General features: G+C 40.1%; 1 protein-coding gene across 1 annotated transcript in view; it reads left to right on the top strand.

Moving 5' to 3' along the window:
* Positions 1–964: 964 nt before the first annotated feature.
* The window catches only part of LOC139306279 (protein Dok-7-like), a 30,664-nt gene continuing 7,282 nt past the window's right edge, over positions 965–24,346 (top strand). The window contains exons 1-10 of the mRNA XM_070930224.1: positions 965–1,018; positions 1,125–1,170; positions 2,468–2,698; positions 5,636–5,836; positions 10,658–10,777; positions 14,969–15,067; positions 15,459–16,264; positions 19,042–19,174; positions 21,171–21,259; positions 22,949–23,018. Coding sequence (XP_070786325.1) covers positions 965–1,018; positions 1,125–1,170; positions 2,468–2,698; positions 5,636–5,836; positions 10,658–10,777; positions 14,969–15,067; positions 15,459–16,264; positions 19,042–19,174; positions 21,171–21,259; positions 22,949–23,018 — 1,849 coding nt within the window. The remainder of the gene's footprint in view (positions 1,019–1,124; positions 1,171–2,467; positions 2,699–5,635; positions 5,837–10,657; positions 10,778–14,968; positions 15,068–15,458; positions 16,265–19,041; positions 19,175–21,170; positions 21,260–22,948; positions 23,019–24,346) is intronic.

The following is a 24,346-nucleotide window of genomic DNA, read 5'->3' as shown; positions in this document are numbered from 1 at the left end:
TTTAATGTCTTTGAGACTAATGATTATTCTTAATATACAGCATATATATATATATATATACTGACACAACCTCATTCAGTTCTTATACTTTAACTGAGACTTCAACGTCTTTCAGCATTTCATTCACATTTCATTATCGTTATCATATTCGTTATTTCAATTATCATCATTTCAACAATTTCAAATCAAATACACAGATACACAGTGATGGAAGAAGTACTCAGATAATTTAAAAGTAAAAGTAGCAATACCACAGTGTAGAAATACTCCGATACAAGTAAAAGTTCTGCATTTAAAATTTTACTTTAGTAAAAGTATAAAAGTATTAGCAACAAAATACCAAAAATAAAAGTACTCATTATGCAGAATGGCCCGTTTCAGAATAATGATATTATTGGATAATAATCACTGATTAATGTATCACTTTAATGTTGCAGCTGGTACAGGTGGGGCTATTTTTAATTACTTTATACACTGCCTGGTAGCTTAAGGTATGATAATATGTCCTATTTTATTTGTTGATAATATTTTGTATTAATAATCTGAATCTATAAAGTATCTAGTAACTAAATGTATCTAATAAATGTAGTGCAGTAAAAAGTACACTATTTCCTTCATATACCATTACACATTTGATGGGTCACTTCCACTACTTTCATTATCTTTTTTGTGTATTTCTTAAACCAGTTTTCAGAACAACATATATGAAATGTGTCATGTGATTGTGTCTTCCAGTAGTTTTCAGCAGGTGCTGTACAAGTAAAACCAGCCCAGGTGGTAGCAGCATGGTCGGTTGGCTGGTGCACAGACAGACAGACAGACAGACAGACACCGGTCATGCCATTTTCCATGTGTCTTGCTGGGGGGCGAGTTTGCGCCCCACGAGCAGAGAGGGAGCAGCTATTTTGAAAGTGACCCCTCATTCAGGCAGCGACTCTGCAGCTGTCAGGAACCATGACTGAAGATGACGGATTCTGTTGTCGTGGAGGGATATGCCAGACTCAGAGATGGAAAAAAGGTGTGTAGCTCGACTAAATTTGCTGACGGATATGGAAGAAGTACCTCAGCTCACTTTCATCTGTGCTTAAAAAAAAGTTTGTGTCTACTTTTGTTTTCCTCCACAGTGGAAAACTAGGTGGCTCGTTCTTCGCAAGCCGTCGCCTGTAGCAGGTAAAAACCTCCGACTTTTACCGGTCAGTTATACACATTTCACGTTTGTGTCTTACTACGACTAACTTCATGTGCGGAGCTTTGGAGTAAACAAATGAACGCGCATGCTAGCTGCGCCACAGTGGAGGAAGCTAGTAGGCTGAAGATATCAGGTGCTGTCCTGCATGTTGCACGGACCCTCCTGCCTGCCTCCAGGGGCTGGCTGGTTTGTGTTGTATGTTCAGCAGTTGGGCCTTGTTAAAAAGATTTAAAGCTTGTGACATGAAGTTCAGAAAGAGTTTCAAAACCTGGGGCTGTGTTTCACCCTTTCTAGAGCTGTGACAAAACTTTACATGCGAAATTCAAGTCGTTTGTGAATGTCTTACACAAAGTTACACAAAGTCTCTGAGAGAAGAAGAACTGCTTTTGTGAAGATCCGAGTACAGATTAAAATCAGAAAGTACTAGTACATTTTTAAAAAAGTACATTTAAAGTGCAAAGCAACTTGTAATGTAATCTGCTTTGGTTTTCTGCTTTGACTTTGTATTCAGATGTTCAGTATTTCTGTGCAACCTCACAGTTGATCATTTAAGCACACATTTTATTTTAATTCATTAATTCCTCAACGTTTTTTACTTTCTACACATTCTCTAGCTTGAATTTGAGTTTTTCTCCTCAGGTTTACAAATATACAAGATATACAACCTCAAGCTTTGTAAATATTTCTGAACATGATTTCAAAAATCTTATTGACCATATTTGACCCCATCCACAAAGTGAATGTGCTTAAGACTGATAGTCTGAGCCCTGCTGTATTTTTAGATGAATCTTGAATGTGCTCTTAGTGAATTTGGACTTGTTATTCAGTCACATTATTCAAAGTGAGGACGGAGCTTTATTGCATTACGCAGAACAGTTTCTTTGGATATCTGGTGCTGGAGAGCTTAACATGCTCCACAGGTTAGACTGAGGTTGGGTGCTGCTCCTCTTTAGATCTTTGATGTCCGTGTTATCACAGCTGTCTGCGCTCATGCCTCAGTTAGGCTGTGTGTGTGAAGGAGGGAGACACACACACAGTCTGTTGTTTTGTCAGTTGACACTGATTGTTTCAAGGTGCCAAAAGACTAGAAGACACGACAACAGCTTCTGCGTGTCAGAATACATCTTGTTTGACAGTGTAATTAATTATGGAGTTTCCAGTTATTTTCAAGGAAGTGTTACGTTTAAAATAATACAAAACTGTAATGTTAACTGCAGTTTAGTTAGAGACTCTTTCTCTCAGAAATTGTGTCTCATACCAACTCTTTGATTCCTCCAGACTGCGTGGTGCTTCTGGTTTTTAAAGACAAGTCCGACAAAGTGCAGGGCAACAAGGAGAGGGCCAGTGTCACCTTGGAGGAGATCTGTGGTCTGGAAGTGGGACAGTGGTATGAAGGCGTGGCTTTTACTCTGGCCATCCTGTGCCTGAACCAGGCCACTCTACTGGGCTTCGACAGCAAAGAGGCCCTGCAGGCGTGGGACGTCCGCCTGCGATACAGCCTCGGAGAAGGTGAGGAGACCCGCCTGTGCTTTGGGATCGATGTGTTGCTCTCCTGGTGTTTCACTACTGCTCAAAACGTTTCGAGAAACGTGAATTACTCTAAATTTTGACCTCACTATACTGTAGTGAAAGCCAACTCTCTACAACCAGATTAGTTCATCCATCATGCTGGCAGGTTTCAGTGTTTAAAATTCACTGCAGTCAAAGAAAAGTACCCTGCAATTTGCCAAATAACGTTCACATGTCAACAAAAGCAAGACGAACAAATAAACTGCCCTCGACAGCAGTGGTATTCCCTGTATAACAAGGTTTTACGATCCATGTTGCTGATAGGAAGAATATTCTACTACCTGTGGGCCACAACAGCAAAACTACCAACTACCCTGTGGTTTGAATTTTAAGTAAGGTAAGCCCTGGTCAGGTGACCTTAGAGTCCTGCCTGAGGAGAAAAGGGTCAGCAGTTCGTGAATGCCTGGTTTACGATAGCCATACAGGTGATCAGCAGAATCTTGAATTCACTCCTGTGTTTCACCTGTAGCCTGTGAAATGAAGGCTGGACACATTAAAAGAGTCCTGTGGCAGCATTTTGGAAAAGCTGCGTTTTCTAGGCCGATGATTTATTTACACACGGCACACAAGTCCAGCCAGGATGAAACAAAGGCATGAATAATTACCTCTAAATCAAGGTGATGTAGACGAGAGCACAATATAGAAATATTTCAAGGTTGGAAAAACAAGAACAACACAACAACTTGATATGTTGAATCAGAATCAGAATCAGAAATACTTTATTGATCCCTGGGGGGGAAATTGTACAAATTGTTAAGGATTCATGTACTGGTCAAAGGTTGCTGATGTAGTTGGGATATTTTTATTGAGGTTATGAATGATTTTCTAAAATACTGTTGGCCTTTTAGGCTTCTCTGATAAAAGTATAATTATAAAAACGCATACCAGAAGCTATATTGTAAGTGATAAAAACAGTTTTAATGAAGATGCAGAGTGGACATAGTACATCGATCGGCCTACAGGGGTTTTAAGGCAAGGAACTGGTGTTTTTACCAACTTTCTACTTCTATTTGATTTGTTGTGTGATCAACCAAAATTTAGTCTGCTGATGCATTCGACATAAAAGGTCACAGACCTTCTGCTTCATCTTCACTATTTAAAACAAACCAGTTTGCATCATGAGTGGTAATGGTAAAGATCTATTAAATGTTAATTTATAGCCATGCATACAGTCTACTGTGTGGATCTGTCATAAGTTGTATAGGTGATAAACAAAAAGGAACTATTAATAGTATAGGACTGGGCTGGAGTGCAGCTGAAGTTTAAAGCAGTCACAAACGACAGTGTTATGGGACCTGCTTTTGTGGAAGAGGACATGGTGCTAAAGACAAATTGCATCGCAGTCGTTCCTTCCAGTCTCGTGTGTGTGCATGTGAGAATATACGCGTGTGCTTGCTTGTATGGATGCACCTGTGTCTGTGTAGGCTTGCATGTGTGTTATGAGAGAGCTAGAAAAGTGTGTGTGTGTGGCCGAATGCCACGGAGTGGAGTGTGTCGAAGCCAGCAGAAATGTCACCTGCCAGGCTGTGGGCCGAGGGCCACCATGCGCAGAGCTTTTGTTGTTGTATGTGACACCGTATGAATCTCTGTTAACGTGAGTGATGACGTGATGCAGCTGGCTGGCATTTCCTCATCTACGCCTCCATCAATCTCACCTGGCGAAGTTTGTTCAGCGTGGTAACAGTCTTTGGCTGAGTGCTGCTGGGGAACTCCACACATGTGTTGGACGAAGTTCCGCAAACTCGCAGAAACACACATTTAGTGCTCATGCATCTAGTTTTCCTCTTTGATTTCTTATTATTTGCACACAGACTCAATTACACAGATGTTTATGACAGGCTTTGATTGATTGCATTGGGCTTTAGATCTGAGCCTGTTGTGTTCAGAGCTCATCCTACTGATTTAATTCTCTGTGTGCAGCTGTTTCTCCTTTTATTGGTGATTGAAATCAAATCCGTGCTGAAGTAATCATTATGTAAGGACACTGTGTTTTCTGTCCTCTGTAAAACCTGACTGCAGCTATGTTCTATCTGGACTCTGTTCCCCTTCATGCCAATGGATGCAGCTCTTCAGTACAGTACAGTGCAGTCCTACAGTGAACCCTGAAACTCATAAAACATGTCTTTGTCAACATAATGACGCTCACCCCAATGATGTTTGTTTAATCTGTACAAAAAACTAAGGGTAAGTAAGACATTAATGTGGTTTATGTGTAGGACTATTTTTTGTCTGGGCACAGTGACCTCCTGATGTCTTGTCATAACTTTGAGGTTGCCAGGCAACCTTTTGTACAGAGCCAGGCTAGCTTTTTTCCCCTTTTTCTTTATGCTTTATGCTAAGTCAAGCTAACCGGTTGCTTGCGCTAGTACTGTACAGACATGAGAGTGGTGTTGATCTTCTCATGTAAATGAGATGTATGTATGAATCTATTTATCTGTATGCATGTAGGTATTTGTATGTTAGTACATATTGATCATATGGTGTGTATGGTTATGCATGGATATTCATATATTCATATGTGTCCATGAGTTTGTATGTGACTGTATGTTTTATATGTGAAACATGTTCATGTGCAGACTGTGATGACAAATCTTCTAAACAAAAATCATCTTTTTACTCATTTCTTGAACAGTTTTGATGCTACATTGACCATTGCTTTTGCTTTTGCTGTATTTTTCTCAACTTACTACAGTGAATGTCAATACATGTTTTGGGTCCTTCTGGGGCAGACTTTACTGGTCCAGTAGGGCAGTATAGGAGAGAGATGCAAGTCCCTCTACGTTTGAAATTTAATTGAGAATTGTTGGATTATGCTTGAAGTTTTAAGTTTGTCGTTGGCCTTTCTTCATTGTTGTACTAGTTTCTCTGTTTGCTTAGTTCACAGATTCAATGTTGGAGTCTTACCAGGGACCAAGTTGGAGAGTGGACCTGCAACTCTTCATTTGTGCAACAACTTGCTGGCTCTCGCACGGGACGTCCCTCCTGTTATTATTGGCCACTGGAACCTTCCAGACCTGCGCAGATATGGGCCTGTACCCAATGGATTTGTGTTCGAGGGAGGAACAAGATGTGGTTTCTGTAAGTTTATTGCTCTTAATATTGTTTTTTTACGCTGCATTTGGATGTTTTTAGTTCAGGTTAATTGGCCATTTAGCTTATATGTGGCTCTATAAACTGATGTTTGCGTTTGGCAGATGGTTCTTCAAGGCATCAAGATAATTGGTTATTAGGCTGAAACAGCACACTTGTGTTTGGGATTCATGGGGAGAACTGAAGGAACTATAAAACAGTTCTAAGATTAATAAGCATTAGACATTAAGTCAATTTTGTTAAATAATTCAATACCACAAATAACAGTGAGTGATTGACTAAATGGGAAGATTAGGAAACAGAACATCAACAGCAAAATGGAGACAGGAAAATAAATGAAAGAAAGATTGAAGTAACAAAATGAGAGAGAAAAAAAATCATAAGAAACAAATAAAATTTGGTTTTGAAAAAAGACTCTCAGTGCAACCACATTAAGCACTATCTTCATCATCCCACGACAATAATGTCTCTTGAGTAAAATTTTGTGCATCATTAGAATCTAATAGCTCATTAAATCGCTATCTGAACTGTGTTTTGCTTACGTCTTTCTCAAACAGACCAAATAATCACCGGCTGTGATTCAAGATGATTCATTTGTAGCTTTCATTAAACAGTGTCTGTGACAGAGAGACTCCTTCCCAGTTCAATGACTTAAAACAGAAACAGAATTGAAGACATGCATTTCATGGTTTCACTTAGTTCAAATTAAGGGAAATCTTAATGCTACAGTCTACAGTTATGTTTCAGACTAGTGTTTCCCAAACGTATTCACCCCCACAGCCTAATGAGATGGCTTCATGTACCCCTGGTGGATCTGTGGCTGCACATGGGAACCCAACAAGATGCAGTGATCCTGGAATTGTTGATGTTTAAGCTTGGTCTCTTCATTTCAATCAATACGGTCAAGTTGGCATTCATACTACTATCATTTGGAGTGACAGAAGCTGGGCGTTTCAACCATCTATCCATTACTTAAAGCGATCTATTTTGACTGCCCTGCTTGCTTGCTAACTAGTTTTCATGCACTCTTAATCCCAGCACATGGTGTTAAGGTGTTACACCTTACTCAGGCCATTGGGAAACTGAAGCGGGTCCTGTGCAGTTGGCCTATCACAGCTGGTAGTTTGTTGGTTATTGTGGCAATAAATATACTTAAGATTTGTAATCCTACTTTTGTGTTTTCAAATTAGCTGAGCTGCTCTACAGTCTTTCCAGACAGCCCCTGGTAACTGCAGGTGTACCCCCGGGTGTAGGTGTTTTAGACAATAGAGTGCTTCCAACTTTGTGGCAACAGTTTTGGGGACGGCAATTTCATCTATCAACCAGACAATACCCCCGTGCACAAAGCCACATCAACCCCATCCAACAGCTTTTGCAGTAAATTGAAACACCAACCAAGCCTAGCCTTATTGCCATAGATTGATGCCCCTGGTGTTAGAAGATGTTTAACAATCACATATGGGTGTAATGTTCATGTGTAATGTGTTTGCATGTCCACATACACATACTGAGTAATAGCAAGCATATGATGTAAATGGCAGTAAACTATTTTTTACTTGCTCTCATTTGTTTATGGTGTTTTGCGCTGACTTGGTGGAATGGGCGTCAGAAAAACAGCTGCTTCATAACAAGAAAGCAGCTGGAGGAAAATTATTCAGGATCACCCCTGCTGTGCCTAAAATTCAGCATCATGCGTCACTCCAGAGGAGTTGTTTTTGAGTTATCCCTAAGCTCGGTTATAACAGTCCCAGCCGCGTGCGTCCCTGTGATAAGGTAAACCATGGTTTACATCTTGGAATAGACATGAAACCATTAAAGAGAGGAGTGTATGTCAACACCTGGAGGGGACAGAGACAGACACGAGGGGAACGCCAGACTTCAGAGTGTTGCAGACACACGATGACCCTGCTGGAAACATGACACTTGAGAATGTGATGTGTGATTTATTTAGCTCTAAATCTTCAGCGGTGGATCTCACATAATATGAAGATGGTCAGACGTCACTTAAACTTTCATTTACAAAAACAGAGAAAAAGAAAGAGAAACGTGTGTGAACATGAGGGTGCGTGTAAACGTTTGTGTGTTGAAGGGTGTGCATTCCTATGACATGTAATCTCTCAGCACAGTTTATCCACAGCACAGGGTGAAGTGGTGTAACGGTGTCGGGCCTCTCACGTCTGGTTGAAGCAGCTGTAGAACTGTGAGCTGCTTTTGTCCGACCTCTTGTCCGTATCCTGCTCGATAGTTTATCCTCGAGGTTTCAAGTTTTTTAGTAGGAAATGTGAGCCAAATAGCTGCCTGCTATTGTGATAAAAGTGTGATGGAGAGGAGACGTGTTTAGTTAACTGTATGTACTGTATATATAAAACACTTAAGTGCTGAAATGATTAGTCAGATGGACAATGATAGATGGAAAATTAATCAACAAGTTGGAAAATCAATTGGATTGATACTTTAGTACGTTACACAGTCAAGTCACACATGAATCACAAATTAAACAAACAACAAAAAGGCACTCAAAGAGGTAGACAAGAAAACATAATAATAAAAACATTAAAAAAATCTAAATACTTTTTCTGGAGTTAAAAAATGGAATATCTTTTGGTTTTGGGCTGTCAGTTAGACAAAACAAGCAATTTGAAGACATTACATTGGGCTCTAGGAAATTAGGAAAATAAATCACAATTCTTCACTACTTTGTGACATTTTATAGACTAAATTATCAAGTTATTAATTGAAAAAATATTTCTATATATGTAAAAATATATAATATGATTTCTTGAATGATCAGCACATAAAGAAGATTTTAAAGCTGCACTAATCAATGTTTTTGTATTAATAATGGATCAAATGACTGTGTGTAATGTGAAGGGGCTTTTTGTGATGACAAACCTAGAGAATTTCCACCTAACTCTGCAGTTCATTTCAACTTATTGTTTTGGTTTTGAGGCACACAACTTCACTGTTTAGGTTCACTCTCACTGATCTCATCAGCCTTATCCAGATGCAGCAGGAAGCTGTTTTCAGTGAAAAAGCTCTAAAAACCCTGTGTATACTACCTTCACAGCACCAAACGGCAGACAAGACAAATTTAGCGATTAGCTGGTTAACATAGTGTAGCATTTAGCAGCTAAAGAGTCAGTTATTTCCCTCTGGAGTTGGTGGAGACCAACTACAGAGCTAGGAGGAGAGTAGATATTAGACACACACAACTCCAAATGAATGCTAATGTCGCTCTATGTGTGAAAAAGGCTACTGTTTTCTAACATGTTTTAAAGTGGTAATGTTAGTGTTGTGGTTCTAGCTTGTTGTGCTTCTTTTAAGACAGTCACAATAAATTAACAACACTTAGGCCTCTTTTAGTATTGCGTAGGGGATAGTTTTTTATTTTGGAGGAACTAAACTAGACAAAATTAAAATGTGTATTTACAAAGTTACTAGTTTCACTATTGAGGAAGAAATTCATGTGTATATCAGTACCTCTGAGGGAGGCTGGCACTGGTTCCGTAGACATCTATGAGTTTATCTCACTTGTGAGTAGATAGTAGATGGAGAATACTACAGTTTGCCCAAAAACAAACTATCCCTTTAATGTAAGCCTGCTTGGATGACTGCTGCTCTAAGAATATAAAGGCCAGCCTTGGCTCTCAGTGAAGATATGAGCTAATTTACACTTCCCACGAACTGAGTGCGGTTTAATAAGTACTGTTACTTTGTCTGGATGCTGTGTTTTATCAGTTTTTAGAGGAGAGACCAGAAGGGCCCACTTGAGCTGTTTTTGTTCCAACACAGAATCTTTATCGGGTTGTAAACTAAACAAGCCCTGCCACCTGTTCTTTGTTTTGCTCTGGGTTTTTTTTTTTTTTTTGTAGCTTTTGGCAGCGCACCTGATGTTCAGTCACCTGCTATCAAAAGCATGACATGAGTACATGTGTTGTCCTCAAAAAAGACAAGAACTGTGAGTGTCTAATCTAATGTAAGTGGTTTCTGTGCCAGAGGGGAGTACAAGATGAAATACATCTTAATCAGATCCATATCATGACAGCACTAAGCAGGCAATATATCTTCAATTTCCACTGGTGCAGACATTTGAGCAGATTTTGCTGCTGACCTTTGACCCTGCTCACAGCCAGGAGTGTGTTGGGAATGTTATTGAGGCCTGCCTTGACATGGGTGGTCTCAGGGACAGGGCGACACAACGACCCTTTATTGGTGACACCTTGTTATGGACAGCCGTTTGTATTGTCAGAGGGAGGTCAAGAGACCTCTTTGGAACAAGACCTTTAACCTTTTGCATTATTATATCACCTTTGATGACATTTTAAATTGATGTGAAAGATGAACTGGGAGCAATAAAGAGGATATAAGATTGGCTTTTTTTCTTCTTGAGATGTGTAACAGCTGCCATGACAAGGACACAGATCAAGAACCGAAAATTATAGTATAATTCTTGTTTTAAATCATAGTTTTGCTTGTTTTAATATTATTATTATTATTATTATTTTTATTATTATTATTATTATTATTTACCCTAGTCGAAGTTGTTGCTAGCCGCATGATGTCAGTCCACCTCTTTGGTCCAGACATTTATTGACCAAATTAATAATTGATAAATTGATAATGACAGAAATTGTTAGTTGCGGCCCTACCAGGTATCAATCATATTGGCAAACATATTGAAGAATTTCAAATGATAGCCATCCGATCATTAATACCTGTACTGTACTAATTGTAGTATATTTGGCCTTGGCCTGGATATTTCAGTGCTACAAAAAATAACGTGACACTAATAAAATCTGCTTTCTACAGGGGCCGGTGTCTTTTTGCTCTCATCTGCTGAGAGCGAGCAGATCAGCTTTCTGTTCGACTGCATCGTCAGAGGCATCTCTCCCACCAGAGGCCCTTTTGGACTCCGGCCAGTTTTGCCAGGTCAGTACCAGAGCTGCTCAGCTGGAAAGGACTGGAAAACCAACTGTGCGTAAAGAGATCCACACAGAAAGGGAAAGTTTAGTTGTCAGGACTATTGTTTAAAGGAAAGAGATGGATCTCTATGTGGTGCTTATTTGGATAATTAATAGCCGCGCTTGTTGCCAAGGAGTGTGAGCAAACACTTAAGTCAACACTTGCCATTTAAATTGTAGCATGGCTCCCCTCCTGTGCCTCCAGGGATTCATCAAAGCTGTTAGGTGTGCTGCCTTCCTGGAATCCGACCCTTTTTGGCAGAATGAGTCAGAGGATTCCTCTGCGGATGGATGTGCTTTGATGTGACTAAATTATGACTGACAGCTGTTTTTTTTAAATGTAATTGGGTAATCCTCTGAAGCAATTTATAATTTTAATCAAACGCCCTAACCCCTTCTGACTTAAGTGTACTGTGGTGAACATAAAGCTTAGGGTCACATTAAACACCAGTAAGAGTTAGAACTACTGTACTAACTGTGATTATGGCAGCAAATTCAATTGTAGTCTATGTATAGTTGAGGGTGTTCTGCTACTGGTGGGCGAGCTGGAGGACGGGCCGAGTTCCAAATAGCTTTTTTACTATTATTAAAGCAGGGTTCTCTGGCAAGGTTTCAATTGGTCAAAGATGCCAAGCACACTGGGATAGACCTAATGTGTGATCTCCATTAGTGAATATTTGAAAACTGAAGTATAATAAGTGGAATACTGCAGTACTTGCTCTGTAACAGTGAGGTTTGTCTGTATAATGATCACTGAGCTCTAGCTTGCCGACAATTAGCTCCTCTGCTCTCCTGTTCTTCTGCCACCAATTGTGAAAACTCGACAGTGTCTGCTTTGTTTCTTTGCTAAAAACGTTTTTTTCCAGTGGCTAAATTGTTTTTTCTATAACATCAGTATTGTTTATTTAGTTTCAAGTGGATTAAAAGAAAATGAATGCGCTTTTGATTAATGATAAGCAACTAGATTTTAATAACGCATTTGGATGCTATATTTAATATTACTAAAGCTGTTAAACATTATCTGCTCTCCTGCTGTCCATTTTAACACCTACGATTTTCCACACTAGCACTTTTAAAAAGTTTTGTCACCCAGCGTGCAACCTAACAGGAAATGTGGACCCGGCAGCTGTGGGGGCTTGTGGATATTCTGGTTCTCACACATCTTGCCGCCCAATCACAGGTTGAGCTCATACTCCTATTATTGTTGTGCGTAGTAGAATAAATAGCAGGGAGGATGTCGGAGGGAGAGCAAGGGGTCAAAGTCACAGTTCACACAAGTAGAGCAGCCAAAGCCTCCTAATCACTCCGGGCATGTATGTAACCTCATCCACGGGATTCCACTGCTGCCTCCCCCCTTCATTTCATACTCGGTCACCCACCGCTCAACTCTCCCCTTCATGTTATACTCTATCTATTACCTCTGCAGCCCGTAATTGTGTCACTTGTGGTTCACCTCTCAGTCCTTGTCTGTGTCTCTGTATTGACTAAATCTGTGCCTCTGTTTTTGATTAATTGCTGTTATGTTCCCAGGCTCACTTACTTGTCTGTCACCCTTGTGTAACGTACTGTTTCCACCTCTCTCTGCCTTTCACTCTCCTGCTCTCTGTTTAGTCTCCGGGATACAAACTTTATTCCCAGTTGGGGCATTTTAAACTTGCATTAGTAGACCGTTCATCTAGAAACATAACAACTAGTAATTAAGGAGCCTAGTTGATGACAATAAAGGGAATGAAGGTTACTATGGCTGCTAGTAGAAAATTTATCTGACCAGCTAGCTAGACTTACCTAGCTTTGCCTACATCAGTTACAATTCATACGGTCAACATTAAAGGAATAGTTTTTATAGACATTTTGGGAAATACGTTTACTCCCTTTATTGCCGAGATTTGCACCACTCATGTCTGTACGGTAAATATTGTCGTTTTTATTCTTCGGTTTTTGTACGGATTAACCAAACAAGATTTAACATGTTCATTAGCAAGCTTTAGAGGTGTTATTAGGCAGGTTTTGTTACCTTTGGGCAGAGGCTACCTGTTTCCCCCGTTTCCAATTTTTATGCTAAGCTAACCTGCTGCTGGATGTATGTTCATCTTTAGTGTGCAGATCAATATTATTTTCCAAAATGTCAACTGTTAAAAATAGTTATAACGTAAGATTTTATGATGGGCTATGGCAATCTTTTCCTCTAATTGAGTACAGCAAATTTCCAAAGAAAGTTTGTTGGAGTGCAGTAAGTGCTGTTAGTCGGTTTATTTAGTTGCGGTTCCTTATCTCATAACCATAGACGTGAGGACATATTTTAAAGGCTGTTTAGCTCACTGCCATCTTTGCCAGTTACAGTAGCCAGAAAATCCTAATTTGGTCAAAGGGGAGGAAGCATCAGTGGAGCTTAGCTGGGATGAGCAAACTGTGAAAATACATCATGTGATAGGCTGCGACACCTGTTAGTCAAGCAGATATTACCCAAGACACACTCCTTTTTGATGTCTTTGGCTGCGCTCCATTTGGTTGTGTTGGCGTGCTGCTGGTTACATAGCAACAATGGCAAGGAAACCTGCTTAAATGGTGAGCAGGCAGCAGGTGTGGTGTTGAATCTGTCTCAGCTAATAATCAAACAGCAGCAGGTTGTGGAGATGCTGTGGTAAACTTTAATTTCATTTTTCACAGCTTTTAAGTGTTGGCAGACGCACTACAATACCTTTTTATATGCTTGGATGCAGCCATGTGTAATATGTTTGTATCGTTTACGATGCTGCTGGTGTGCCTCACAGAGCGTTCGATTCTTGAAACCGCCAAGACACTATAGCAGTGCAGAACTTTTATTAAGTATGTTTTCATCATCAGTCTTGGTTTGAATCTTACCAATTCTGATGGTGAGTGACCTCTAAACTGGATGGCAGTTGGAAGGTTTACTTAGGTCAAATACATTTCCTGAAAATGTGAAGTTGCATCTTTTTGGATTCTTGAGATGCATTGTTGCACATCTGTTTTTCAGCAGGGAATCTGTGCCTCCTGATGTTTGTATGATGTGTTTCTTGGTACACAACAGTGGGACAAAGGTTTAGTCTTCTAGCTCAAGATAGAAGTTCAAAAGGAAGAAGAAGAAGAAATTCATCATCAACATATTACTGTCTGACTAACATTTAACTTTTACATTTAATCAGACATTTGAAATCTTAGCTCTAAATCTGTCAGTTTGGACCTTTTTTAAAACCTAAAAAATCTGAATATAATTTTACTTTGTCTACACTACACTGCAGTAGGGGCACAAATACATTTCTTAAAAAGTTAATCTATTTGGATTCTCAGTATATATTGTTGCATAACCAATTTTGCCCCTTAAAGTTTTTATGATGTGCATCTCGGTAAATACCAGCAGGACATACAGCTTTTTGTCTTCCAGAGACAGGATTCAAGGAAGGAAAGGACAGATTTTTCAGCTATATGAGGCAAGGGACACGACTCACTGAAGTCATCTAATCGTTTGTCTCAGTCTGTTATGTTTTTATTAGAGGACACTGTAAGTCGATACTCCACATGTAGTGTGTGATCTGAACCATTTGCAGAGTTCTGGTACATTTACCACATTACTGTTGCAGGCTTGGATAGATAAAACAAAATCGATCCAGTGTTACAGTTGACCTTGGTGGTCCAAGGTACACTAGATCCTTGAACAGCAGAGCGCGTACCAACAGAGCCACGTGGCAGCGCTATTAATAAAGCATGTAGTGCACAAATACTGCAAGGTGTTCCCATGTGTGACCCTTTTTTGTGCCTTGTACACTCTCAGACCAAATAATAGCAGACAACACTCCTGCCAAAGTGTTTGTCAGTTATTCTTTTCGCTAACATCTTGTGGCTGACATTTTATTTTCATGATGCCACAGAGACGCGAGTGAGACCCTTGTGGTTTGAAGTGTCCCTTCTTGTTTCTCTGGAGTAGCTGGATGTGTTTTCACAGCTGTGCCTGTGTCACTGCAGTACAAAATGCTCAGCTGTGTCACATTTGATCCCACGTCTCAGTGACAGTAGCAAGATCCACTAAACATACCTTGTCATCACTAGTTAGTTTAATGACTACAATGTAAGTTTTATATATGTATATTTATAAATTGAACCTTAGTGGGTGAAATCATGCTTCGGATGCTCTGTTTAACAGACCCCAGTGCCAGCCAGACGAATTCGGAGGAGAGGTTGAACCACGAGGCCCAGGAGCTGGAGAAACGACTGAGCATGCTCTCTCACAGGAGCAGCACAGGTAGAGCATGTTACTGTAATGCTGTACTTTGATTCAAACTAGGCATTTTACAAATCCCCCTGCTCTTAATGTGTATCTTTCATTACATAATCATCCCAAAGCACCCATAATCATTATTTTACTGCAGGGATCCCTCTTCCCCACCATACACTATAAATGATACATTGGCTTTTAATAACGCTGTACTTGGATTTAAATTAAGTTTGCAGATTACTCACACAGGTGATTTATCGTTCCTATTATGTGGTGAATATCGGGGAGGAAGGTGGCTGTGGAAAAACAGACATAATGACATGCCATGCTTTAATATGTTTTATTGATGAAAGCTACTTTTTCGTGAAAGCTGTTAATTAAATTCATGAAATTTTATTATTGCTGTTTTTCTTTACAGTCTCGTCCTCGTACTGCCCGTCTGCTGGGGGAGACGACCGCAGCATATCCGGCTCCTCCGACACGTCAGACACCAGCCAATCAGACTGCAGTATTGGCAGCCGGCTGGCCATTTGGACCGAACCGGCCTCCAACCCATCTGAAAACAGCGGCCATGTGGGCGCTAAAGCGGCATTACAGAGCATCGAGAAGCTTTCCGTCAACCAGGGAGCAGGAAATCGGCCGACTGCCAAGCCCCCCCGGCAGCTTCAGGAGATTGGCCGTCAGAGCTCATCTGACAGTGGCATCGCCACCGCCAGCCATTCCTCTTACTCTGGAAGTTTCTCCTCCTACACAGGCAGCCTAGATATCACCCCCGGGGAGGACTTTGGGTCTGTTTTCAGCTTGCCTCCCCACTTGGCTCAAGACCTGAGCCCTTGTACTTGCCCCACTTCCCCTGGACATGAATACCAGGTACCAACATCACTTAGGTATCTCTATGACACTCCCAGGAGTCTGTTACAGGAGGGAAGTGGGGTTGCCAAAGACAATGAACCATCCACCCCAACTAAGGACACTCCTGCCTCTTCAGGCCTCACAACAAACTCAGCAAAGGGGGATAAAAGCAGTGCCACAACCTCTGAGGGTCCCTCGGAAACTACTAACAGACAGTCAATGAGTGAACACTTACAAGACCCCTCAGAGGAGAGTCAGAAAACCAAGGTGGCGCCCTCTAGTGAACACCCAGACTCCTGTCACATCTGCAGCTCTCTCACATCTGTCTCCAAAACCATCGTGACCATCTGCTCAGTGTGTGGTGGATTTAAGGTGAGTAGAAAAAGTGTTGCTGCCTAAAATCTTGTCTTTTTACAGTTTTGCCAGAAACAGACTTGAGTTTAGCTCAGATATAAGTGTAGTTCTATTCTCGTTGGCCATCTGTTTGCCTCAAAACTCCCCGTTCAAATGGTCTCTTGAACGTGCTTAGTTGTATAACTCCCCGTCATTCAGTAGCAGCTTGTGCGAGCAGGCCTTATCATCACTCTATCATCTGTTCTGTTGCTCGGCGTCAATATGACCTTTGTGGTATCGTGCAGGGCGACGGTGATGCTGCTTTGCGTTTGGTGTCAAAACGACAAACAGTCCCATGGCCCATCTGTCTAACAAGTTAACATGTCAGCAGCCAATTGAGGTTGACACAGTCACTGTATCCAGCAGATTTAGACCTTGTGAGTGACTTGCAGTTTTTCTCTTTTTGCACCGCTACCTCTTATTTGTTGCATAATGTAATACTGTTGGGCTAAGGGAGTGTTCTCTTTTTTTTCTTTTTTGTTTATTTGCAGCTTTTACACACGAAATAGAAAATAAGCTTCTAAGATGTTGCCCTTCTAGTACAACCTCAGTATGAATTATGAGGTTCAGTTGTCTCCTAGGTGATGGTGCTTTTCTCCTTGGCTTGGTGAGTTGGTGTTGATTTCTTCTTCAGTTTGTTTTAGCAACTGCAACTACTGATTATTTTCACTATCCATGAATCTGGGGAGTATTTTCTCTATGGATTTGGTCCAATAAAGAAATGCCCATCACAATTTACCTAAGCACAAGTATACATATTCAAATTGCTTGTTGCTGTCAAAATAGTTGCTGATGAATTTTCTGACGATCTATTATTCCATTAATTGACCAATTGTTGCAGCTTTACTAAGTTGTCTTCATTGCCTAGTCTTGATAAGTTGCTGCAAGTGAAGAAAGACGTGTTAGATTTTAGGATAAATCAGTTTTTGCCCTTTTTGATTTTTTGATTTCATGTCTGTGATGATTTTCAGTAGAAATCTGCAGTACGTTATCAACTATCGTGAGAGAGCTCCACTCTTTAAAGCTTGTCATTTAAACTTCTTGGGAAATCCTTATCATTTGAACATCCAGGTGCAAACTCAGTTGTCCTGGCCTGTCACTTTTATTGAATACTCTGAACATAAAGCTCCACCTGCTGGTAGTGCATTTAGGTAAGAATGCAAATTGCATTTCATTACCTGAATAACATGTTCAGTCAGTCCTCGGTGAACTAAATGAAACATGAGAGTTATTGGCCAGAAGCTGAAGCATCAGGCACGAGCAGTGTGGGAGGGCATTTATCACCCTCAACACAACACAGTCCACCCCTGTAGTGTTTATTGGCTCACAGTTAAAGAAAACAGTACACCATAACTACATGTTATTTCACATTTTGGAATGAATGCACAAAGATAGTTTTGTTATAATTAATTGTACTATAAATGTTGTCACACTCTGGCTGGTTTGACGAGAGGGGGAGTATGGGTTATAAACCATACAAGAAAAATCTAAGTGTGGAATATACGCTGTGTGATGGATGCAATTTGCAATGCAGCTTTTAAAGGATGAGGCTGGTGATATTGTATTTTTTTTGAAAAACTAGTAAAAATGCAGAGAGCCACGTTTCTGCACTGGGTGGCATGTTCCTTCATTACCATGAACATGGGCACTGTGGTTTACTTTGAGTCGATGCCACATACTGTACTGTCCTGCTGCTGTAAATACTCACTAGCCCACCAAATCCCCAACAAATGTACTCTTTCCTCCTCCTGTTTGAGTGACCTTTGCTCAAAACCACAGTGCCCAGGAAATGATGCAGCCTTTTGTAAGATGGAAAGTATATATTTCTGACAAGTTTTTCCAGATTTACATGAAAACCAATCAGCTGCAGAAGTCATGGAAGAGATGGATTAATGCACTGATGGTTTTGGTCTTTTCATGGGGTTGTTAACAATTAAAAAAAAAAAAAAAAAGGCTAAGATGTTTGCTCATTGTTGCGTCTTAATAGTTCACATAAATTCCATCAAATTAAGTCGTTCTTGCGTTAAGAATGTAATTTTCTATTTCACCTCACAGGGGACGCCGTACATCCCTGCAAGTGGTTCATTGATACCTGCCATACCAGGTAAGTGTAATACGATGAAATACTGTATGCGCACTGCATGCATTGATTCCTGCATGGTTGAACAGAGTTGGTGCATGTTTGAGAAAAAGCATTCATGTTTTGCTGATTTGATTTGGGACAGAAATCAAAGTGTGTTGAAGGGTTTCTTTTGCCTCCAGAACATCATATTTTCACTACAGCAGATCAAAGTGTTGACAAATCACCATGCACACCCAGCACTGCCAGTGAATACAATATTGCAGTGAAGAAAATTCTGGAGAAATCCTGTGCCTCTCCGTGCTCTGGAAGCATCCACAGCTCAGAGGAGCCAACAGCGAGGGCGAGCGAGGATTCACTGCTGCCAAAAAAAGGAAGAGAGAAATTAGCCAGTCTCTTAGCTGATCTGTTAGGCTTTCCAAGCGCTGACAGGCAGCCGGCGGCAAAGACTAACAGACTGAACTTGTATGAGTCAATGAGCCCGAGATTTGGAAATGAGCTCAAATCTTCACCAACTGGCACCTGTGGACCATCACAAGACAAAAGAGCTGTCATTTATGAAAACTGTTTAAAGTGTCAAGGAGAGCACTGCCGCCCTCCTCCACAGGTCACACCTGCTGAAATGTACCGTAACAGGAACATCTCCAATTTACAAACCGTTCCGACTGGGCTGCAGCTGAAGAGAAGCCAAGAACACGAAGTAGCTGCTAATGAGGAAGTGCTCTATCAAGCTCACAGTGATGGATGGACGAGCGTGGACGGGCAGTGTCAGTATGAAGAGATGAATGGTCGTGAAGTGACCAGTGAAGGTAAGAGGCCTCTTCTCCAGTTTCCTCTTGAACTCATAACAAAGCTTCTACGATTCCTCCGGTGTCCTTTTTCCTCCTCAGTCCTTTGAAATGGATCTTCTCTCTGTTTCTGTCCTGTTGTTCTCTTTATCATCAATAAAAAAAACTTTCCCCTGCCTTCTTTTTTTTAATCAACTGCTTGTTCTGTCTCTGCACTCTGTTGTGTTTTGTTGTGTTGCTTTTACAACTGAGCTGTTTTGAGGGCTGTGGAAAGTAAAGGGGATTAAAGTTACTGCAAGAGTTCAAGAGAAATGAGAAACTATACAGGTTCTATCAGAGTGGACTTTTAAGGCTGACAAAATAACTTGTTATATGTTGTAACTGTCTTTAATAGTGGTTCATAAATCCTTGCCTTCTAAATTACTTGTAAGCCAACTTTTGGGTTGCCAAGTTCAAAAAAGGGAATTTATGAACTTATTAAGCATTTTATTAATAGATTACCAACATTTATAACAGCATTATTACCAAATAGAAAGGACCAACAAAAATATATATTTTTTGAAACCTGGCAACCCAAAACATCTTATTAATGGCTTATAACTGAACTTTAAAGCATTACTGAATTATTTATTAGCCTCTAACAAGCCATCACATAAAACTTTATTGGAAAACTTATTGGAAAGTGGTACCAAAAAATCTGACAACAATCTATTGGCTAAAATGTTTAAATTACGTTAGGTTATTGAAGAATTGTGAAAATGAACTTGTCAGCATTCTCTGGTGGACAAACTATGTCAAGTGCCTCAAACATACCGCATCTTTAGCATTTCTGTACTGAAATGTGTTCAATTTGTGGCAGATATACATTCAGCTACATACATACATACATACATTATTAGGTACACCTAGCTAAATCTAATGCAACAGTCCTGCTTTGTATTGCGTTATATTGACAGGTGTTTATTATTTTGTCCACTCCATTTATATCAATGAGGGTAGGCTAAATAACAGAAACACCTCTGTATAAAGCAATAGAGTTCAACAGCACCACAAGATATATCCTCCCAAGTGATGAAGTTGAATCAATGCCTCTCTAAAATGGTTTCAATAAAAACTGAACATTATAACCTCCATGGAGGGAGGATTTATTGCAGGACTGTTGTATTAGTCGCCATGTTTTTTAGGTACACCTAGCTAAAACTGAGTGTGTATGCCAGTTAGAGTTAGAGCCGTGCTGACATTAACTTAATGCAAATATATTGGTATACATGTTGACCAATAAGAAATTGCATGTTGAGGTTTTTTTTAGAAACAGTGTCGCTGTTAGAGTCTGTAAAATGTCCGGCTCAGTACACATTGTGGTCACAATTCTTTAAAAGAAGAAATAGAAGGAACCCTTACTCAAATGTTTGTCATGTGTTTATGTACACAAAATTGACAATTGGCAGATATATCTTCTCATGCAATTCTCATATCTACTGGTATTGACCTTTTTAAAAATCCACCACCAGTCAGGCTATAACGTCAACGCCAACATATCTGTAATAAGCAAAAAAAAAAATGCCACTGCTGATGTATCAGTCAGGCTCCAATATATAGGCTTTGTAAATTATAAAACTGAATGCATTTAGATTTTAGCATTTAGATTTGGTTTTACATGTGCACACAGCCGTCTGCTGCATGTTGAACCTCTTTACCAGCATGCAGGTTGTGATGGCTGTCACTTGCAGGTTATTAATACAGCTCCTATTCCCAGCACCGGGGATGCTATTTCCCCATGTGTGATAGTTTGTGGTATTATGAGATGACGAATCAATCCTCTGTCATTTGTTCCGATCACTGGATCTACAGGAATTCATGCATTTATACCCACAGAGCACCTTGTCTGCTTTGATTCACATAATGGATTAAAAAAAAGGCACAATGTGGGATTCTTTTCTGCCCTGGCTATGGCACAAGAAAAATTGCAGTTTAGTTTCTTATATTTAAAACACACTATATTTTTCTCTCCCACCAGACAAAAGGCTTAATAGTAAAGAGGAAAGACGCAGAGCTGATCCTGCTTATGAGATCATGGAGAGTCGGGCGCCGGAGAGGAACTCAGAGGTAGGCCAACCCAAAACTCTCTAATCCGCTTTATGCTATCAACCGCTCACACATTTTGACTGTGTAACTCATTGTGCCCTGAGTTCAGCCAAACATTTTTTGGGGGGGAAACGATATCTTGGGAATACGTATTGATGGGGATTATAAAGAATGAATAGCAGCTCATAGGTTAGTTTTTAAAAGAGACTTGAGTAATATCTGAAATTGAACATGAAGAAATATGTTCAATCAGCATTTTGTAGGTTTGCCCAGTTAGATATCCCATATGTGGATTAGAATGAGCAGTTGAGAAAGTTGGGATTGTCTCCATTGTCTGTGTATTAAAGCACTGTACTTAATGTATGTGCGGCCTCTTAATCCATAACCTTATGCTTTCGACTTTAATGTGGGTGTGTGATGAGAGCCATTGTTCTCAGAGGTGATCAGCCAGAAAGAAGAAAAGTCGGCAGCAACAAAATAGGGTTGATATGAGCTCAGAAGTACTCACATGGCATTTTATGTTGTTTTAGAGAAGTATTAGTTCAACTTTATGGTCATATCGGAAGCTGTATGTGGTGCTGTTGAATTTTGTTGGTGTTATAACTCATGAAAGTGGGATGTATTACACAGCTTTGTATTAAACTGACACGAGAGTAGTATCATTCTTCTCATCGAACTCTTGGACAGCGAGCGTATAGGTGATTAGCCTAGCTTAGCATAAAGACGGGAAGCACGGGGAAACAGCTACCGAGCTAATTCTAAAATACACTTGCCAGCAGTCATGAAGCTGACTAATCGACACAATGTATCTTCATAGTTTAATTTGTACACAAATAGAAATGTAAAAATGAGAATTTGTGGTTTTAGAAGTTCTGTGCTGTGACTGTTTGTTAGGGAACAACAGCCGGGCGCACTCAGAGGTGAGGATTTTTTAAACTTTGTAGCCAGGCTTGCAGTTTCCTCCTGCTTCCAGTCTTCATGCTATGCTAAGCTAAGCTAAGCTAATTGCCTTCTGGATCCACCTCCACACTTAACGCACAGACATGGGAGTGGTGTCAATCTCTTCATCTAACTTATGGGAAGAAAGCAAACTTTTGATTCAGTTTATTTTCCAGCGTTACATCACAGGGCTGGATGCTATTGAATGTGAACAAATTCATTGAACCCCTGAAGTGCCCTGATATGGAACAGGAATTTTAAAAAACAACGCTAGGAGTTCTTTAACTGCAGGAAAATGCAGCAATATAATCAGCTGATGCCCATTACAGATAATCCACTTTCATGTACTAGCCTCATTCATTCCCAGCATGATGATGGGCCCATCAAGGAATCCCTCTTTGTGTGCACAATGGCCTCTCAGTGAGACTGAAAGCAATATGGCTGCACTCCACCACCAATTTTCACACCACAATAGCTGTGCTTACAGTGGCCGTCTGGAATCAGAGATTGTGTGGCAGCAATTTAAAAGGCATGGTTATCCGTCCATAACGATGAGGCATTGCAGACAGTGTTTCCACATGTAAGACATAGCCCTGAGCGCTCAGTAAATCCTGAATATCAGCCTCTGTCTATAGATACTCCCGACGTGTCCACCGAGCTGTTGAGGAGAAAGTCATCGTTACTCCTCATATGTAATAAAATTATGCTCTGGGTATAACCGCTCACCTCAAATTATTATCAGCAGTTGCTTATTGTCTGTGTGTCTTGCAGGCAGAAGAAAAAAGCAAGTACGAGCTAATGGGCAGCTGTGGTCAGCAGAGGTTCCTGCAAGAGACTGAAGGTGAGTGAGGCATCATGACATCAAGTAATAAACATAACCAGGTTGTTTTGTTTTTTTAAAAACCAAGCCACTTAAACATATGCAGATTGTTGAGTCTGTAGCTGCACAAATGGGTTCCGATTTTCTTTTCTTTTTTTTTTTGCTCAATGGACCATTTTATTTAATTTTTTTTGAGTGCTCTTTCAGCCGTGCATTACCCAGGCTTTCTTACAATAGGGCCCACTCAGAGAGAGTGAATTCAATTGATGAGTCATGCACCTAAATCAACCTTAGCCCACAAACGCATCACCTGTTACCTGGTGTGCATGAAGTGAAATTAATAAATACATAAAATGAGGCTCATTCAGAGTCTGAAATAGCAGACTGGCACGAGGCATAACATCCACAAGGGTGATGTTAGCAACACACACACACACACACACACACACACACACACGTACACACGTAATGTTTACTTGACTTTATCCAGGCTAATGGACTGTCATGTTGACGGGAAGTTGTTTTCATGAAGCTACCTGTACATATCGCGTAGTGTACAGTGCTGCATACAGACACATAACATCTGGAGCCAGGTGCACCAGCTCTTATGTATTTATCTGCATATTTCCATTTTATGTTAATTTCTACTTTTACTCCACTACATGTTTTGACCGCTTTAGCTTACTTGTTACTTTGCAGAGTCAGATTATTTATACACAATATAATCAACTAATAAATGATGATGTATTTTTATGGATTAAGCCACCCAGGCAGTACATAAAGTAATTAAAATTAGCCCCACCTTTACCAGCTGAACCATTAGTGATGCTTACACATTAATGGCTCTATAATCATAATCCAATCATATAATATTCTGAAGTGGGCTATTCTCCATAATGAGTACTTTCACTTTTAGTACTTTAAGTATATTTTAATGCTAATACTATTGTACTTTTACTTAAGTAAAGCTTTGAATTCTACTTTTACTTACTACTTACTCATTTTTTACACAACTGAACTTAGTCCAGTTATAACTTACATTGGTATCTGCAGTTAAATACTTTTGTGTATTTTACTACGTAATGTAATGTCAAAAACACAATCTTTGGTCTGTGGCTCAAATGTAATTATAGTACATCAGAGGGACAAATGGGGGCTTAACAGAGGCATCAAATTGCATTAATTTATGTGGTTGTCAAAGATGAATTGCATACAAACCTGTAAAATACACACAGATATGTGCCATTAACAAAATCTAGAATAAAGGACCTGGTTCAACGACCTCCTCTTTTCATTGTCTAGCGGAGGGCTCACTGCAGCGTGAACAGTTATTTCTTCATCTGCAATTT

This window comes from Enoplosus armatus, chromosome 23, assembly GCF_043641665.1.
Source record: "Enoplosus armatus isolate fEnoArm2 chromosome 23, fEnoArm2.hap1, whole genome shotgun sequence".
Taxonomy (NCBI): Eukaryota; Metazoa; Chordata; class Actinopteri; order Centrarchiformes; family Enoplosidae; genus Enoplosus; species Enoplosus armatus.
The sequence above is the reverse complement of the archived record's forward strand: the minus strand, read 5'-3'. Positions and strand labels throughout refer to the sequence as shown.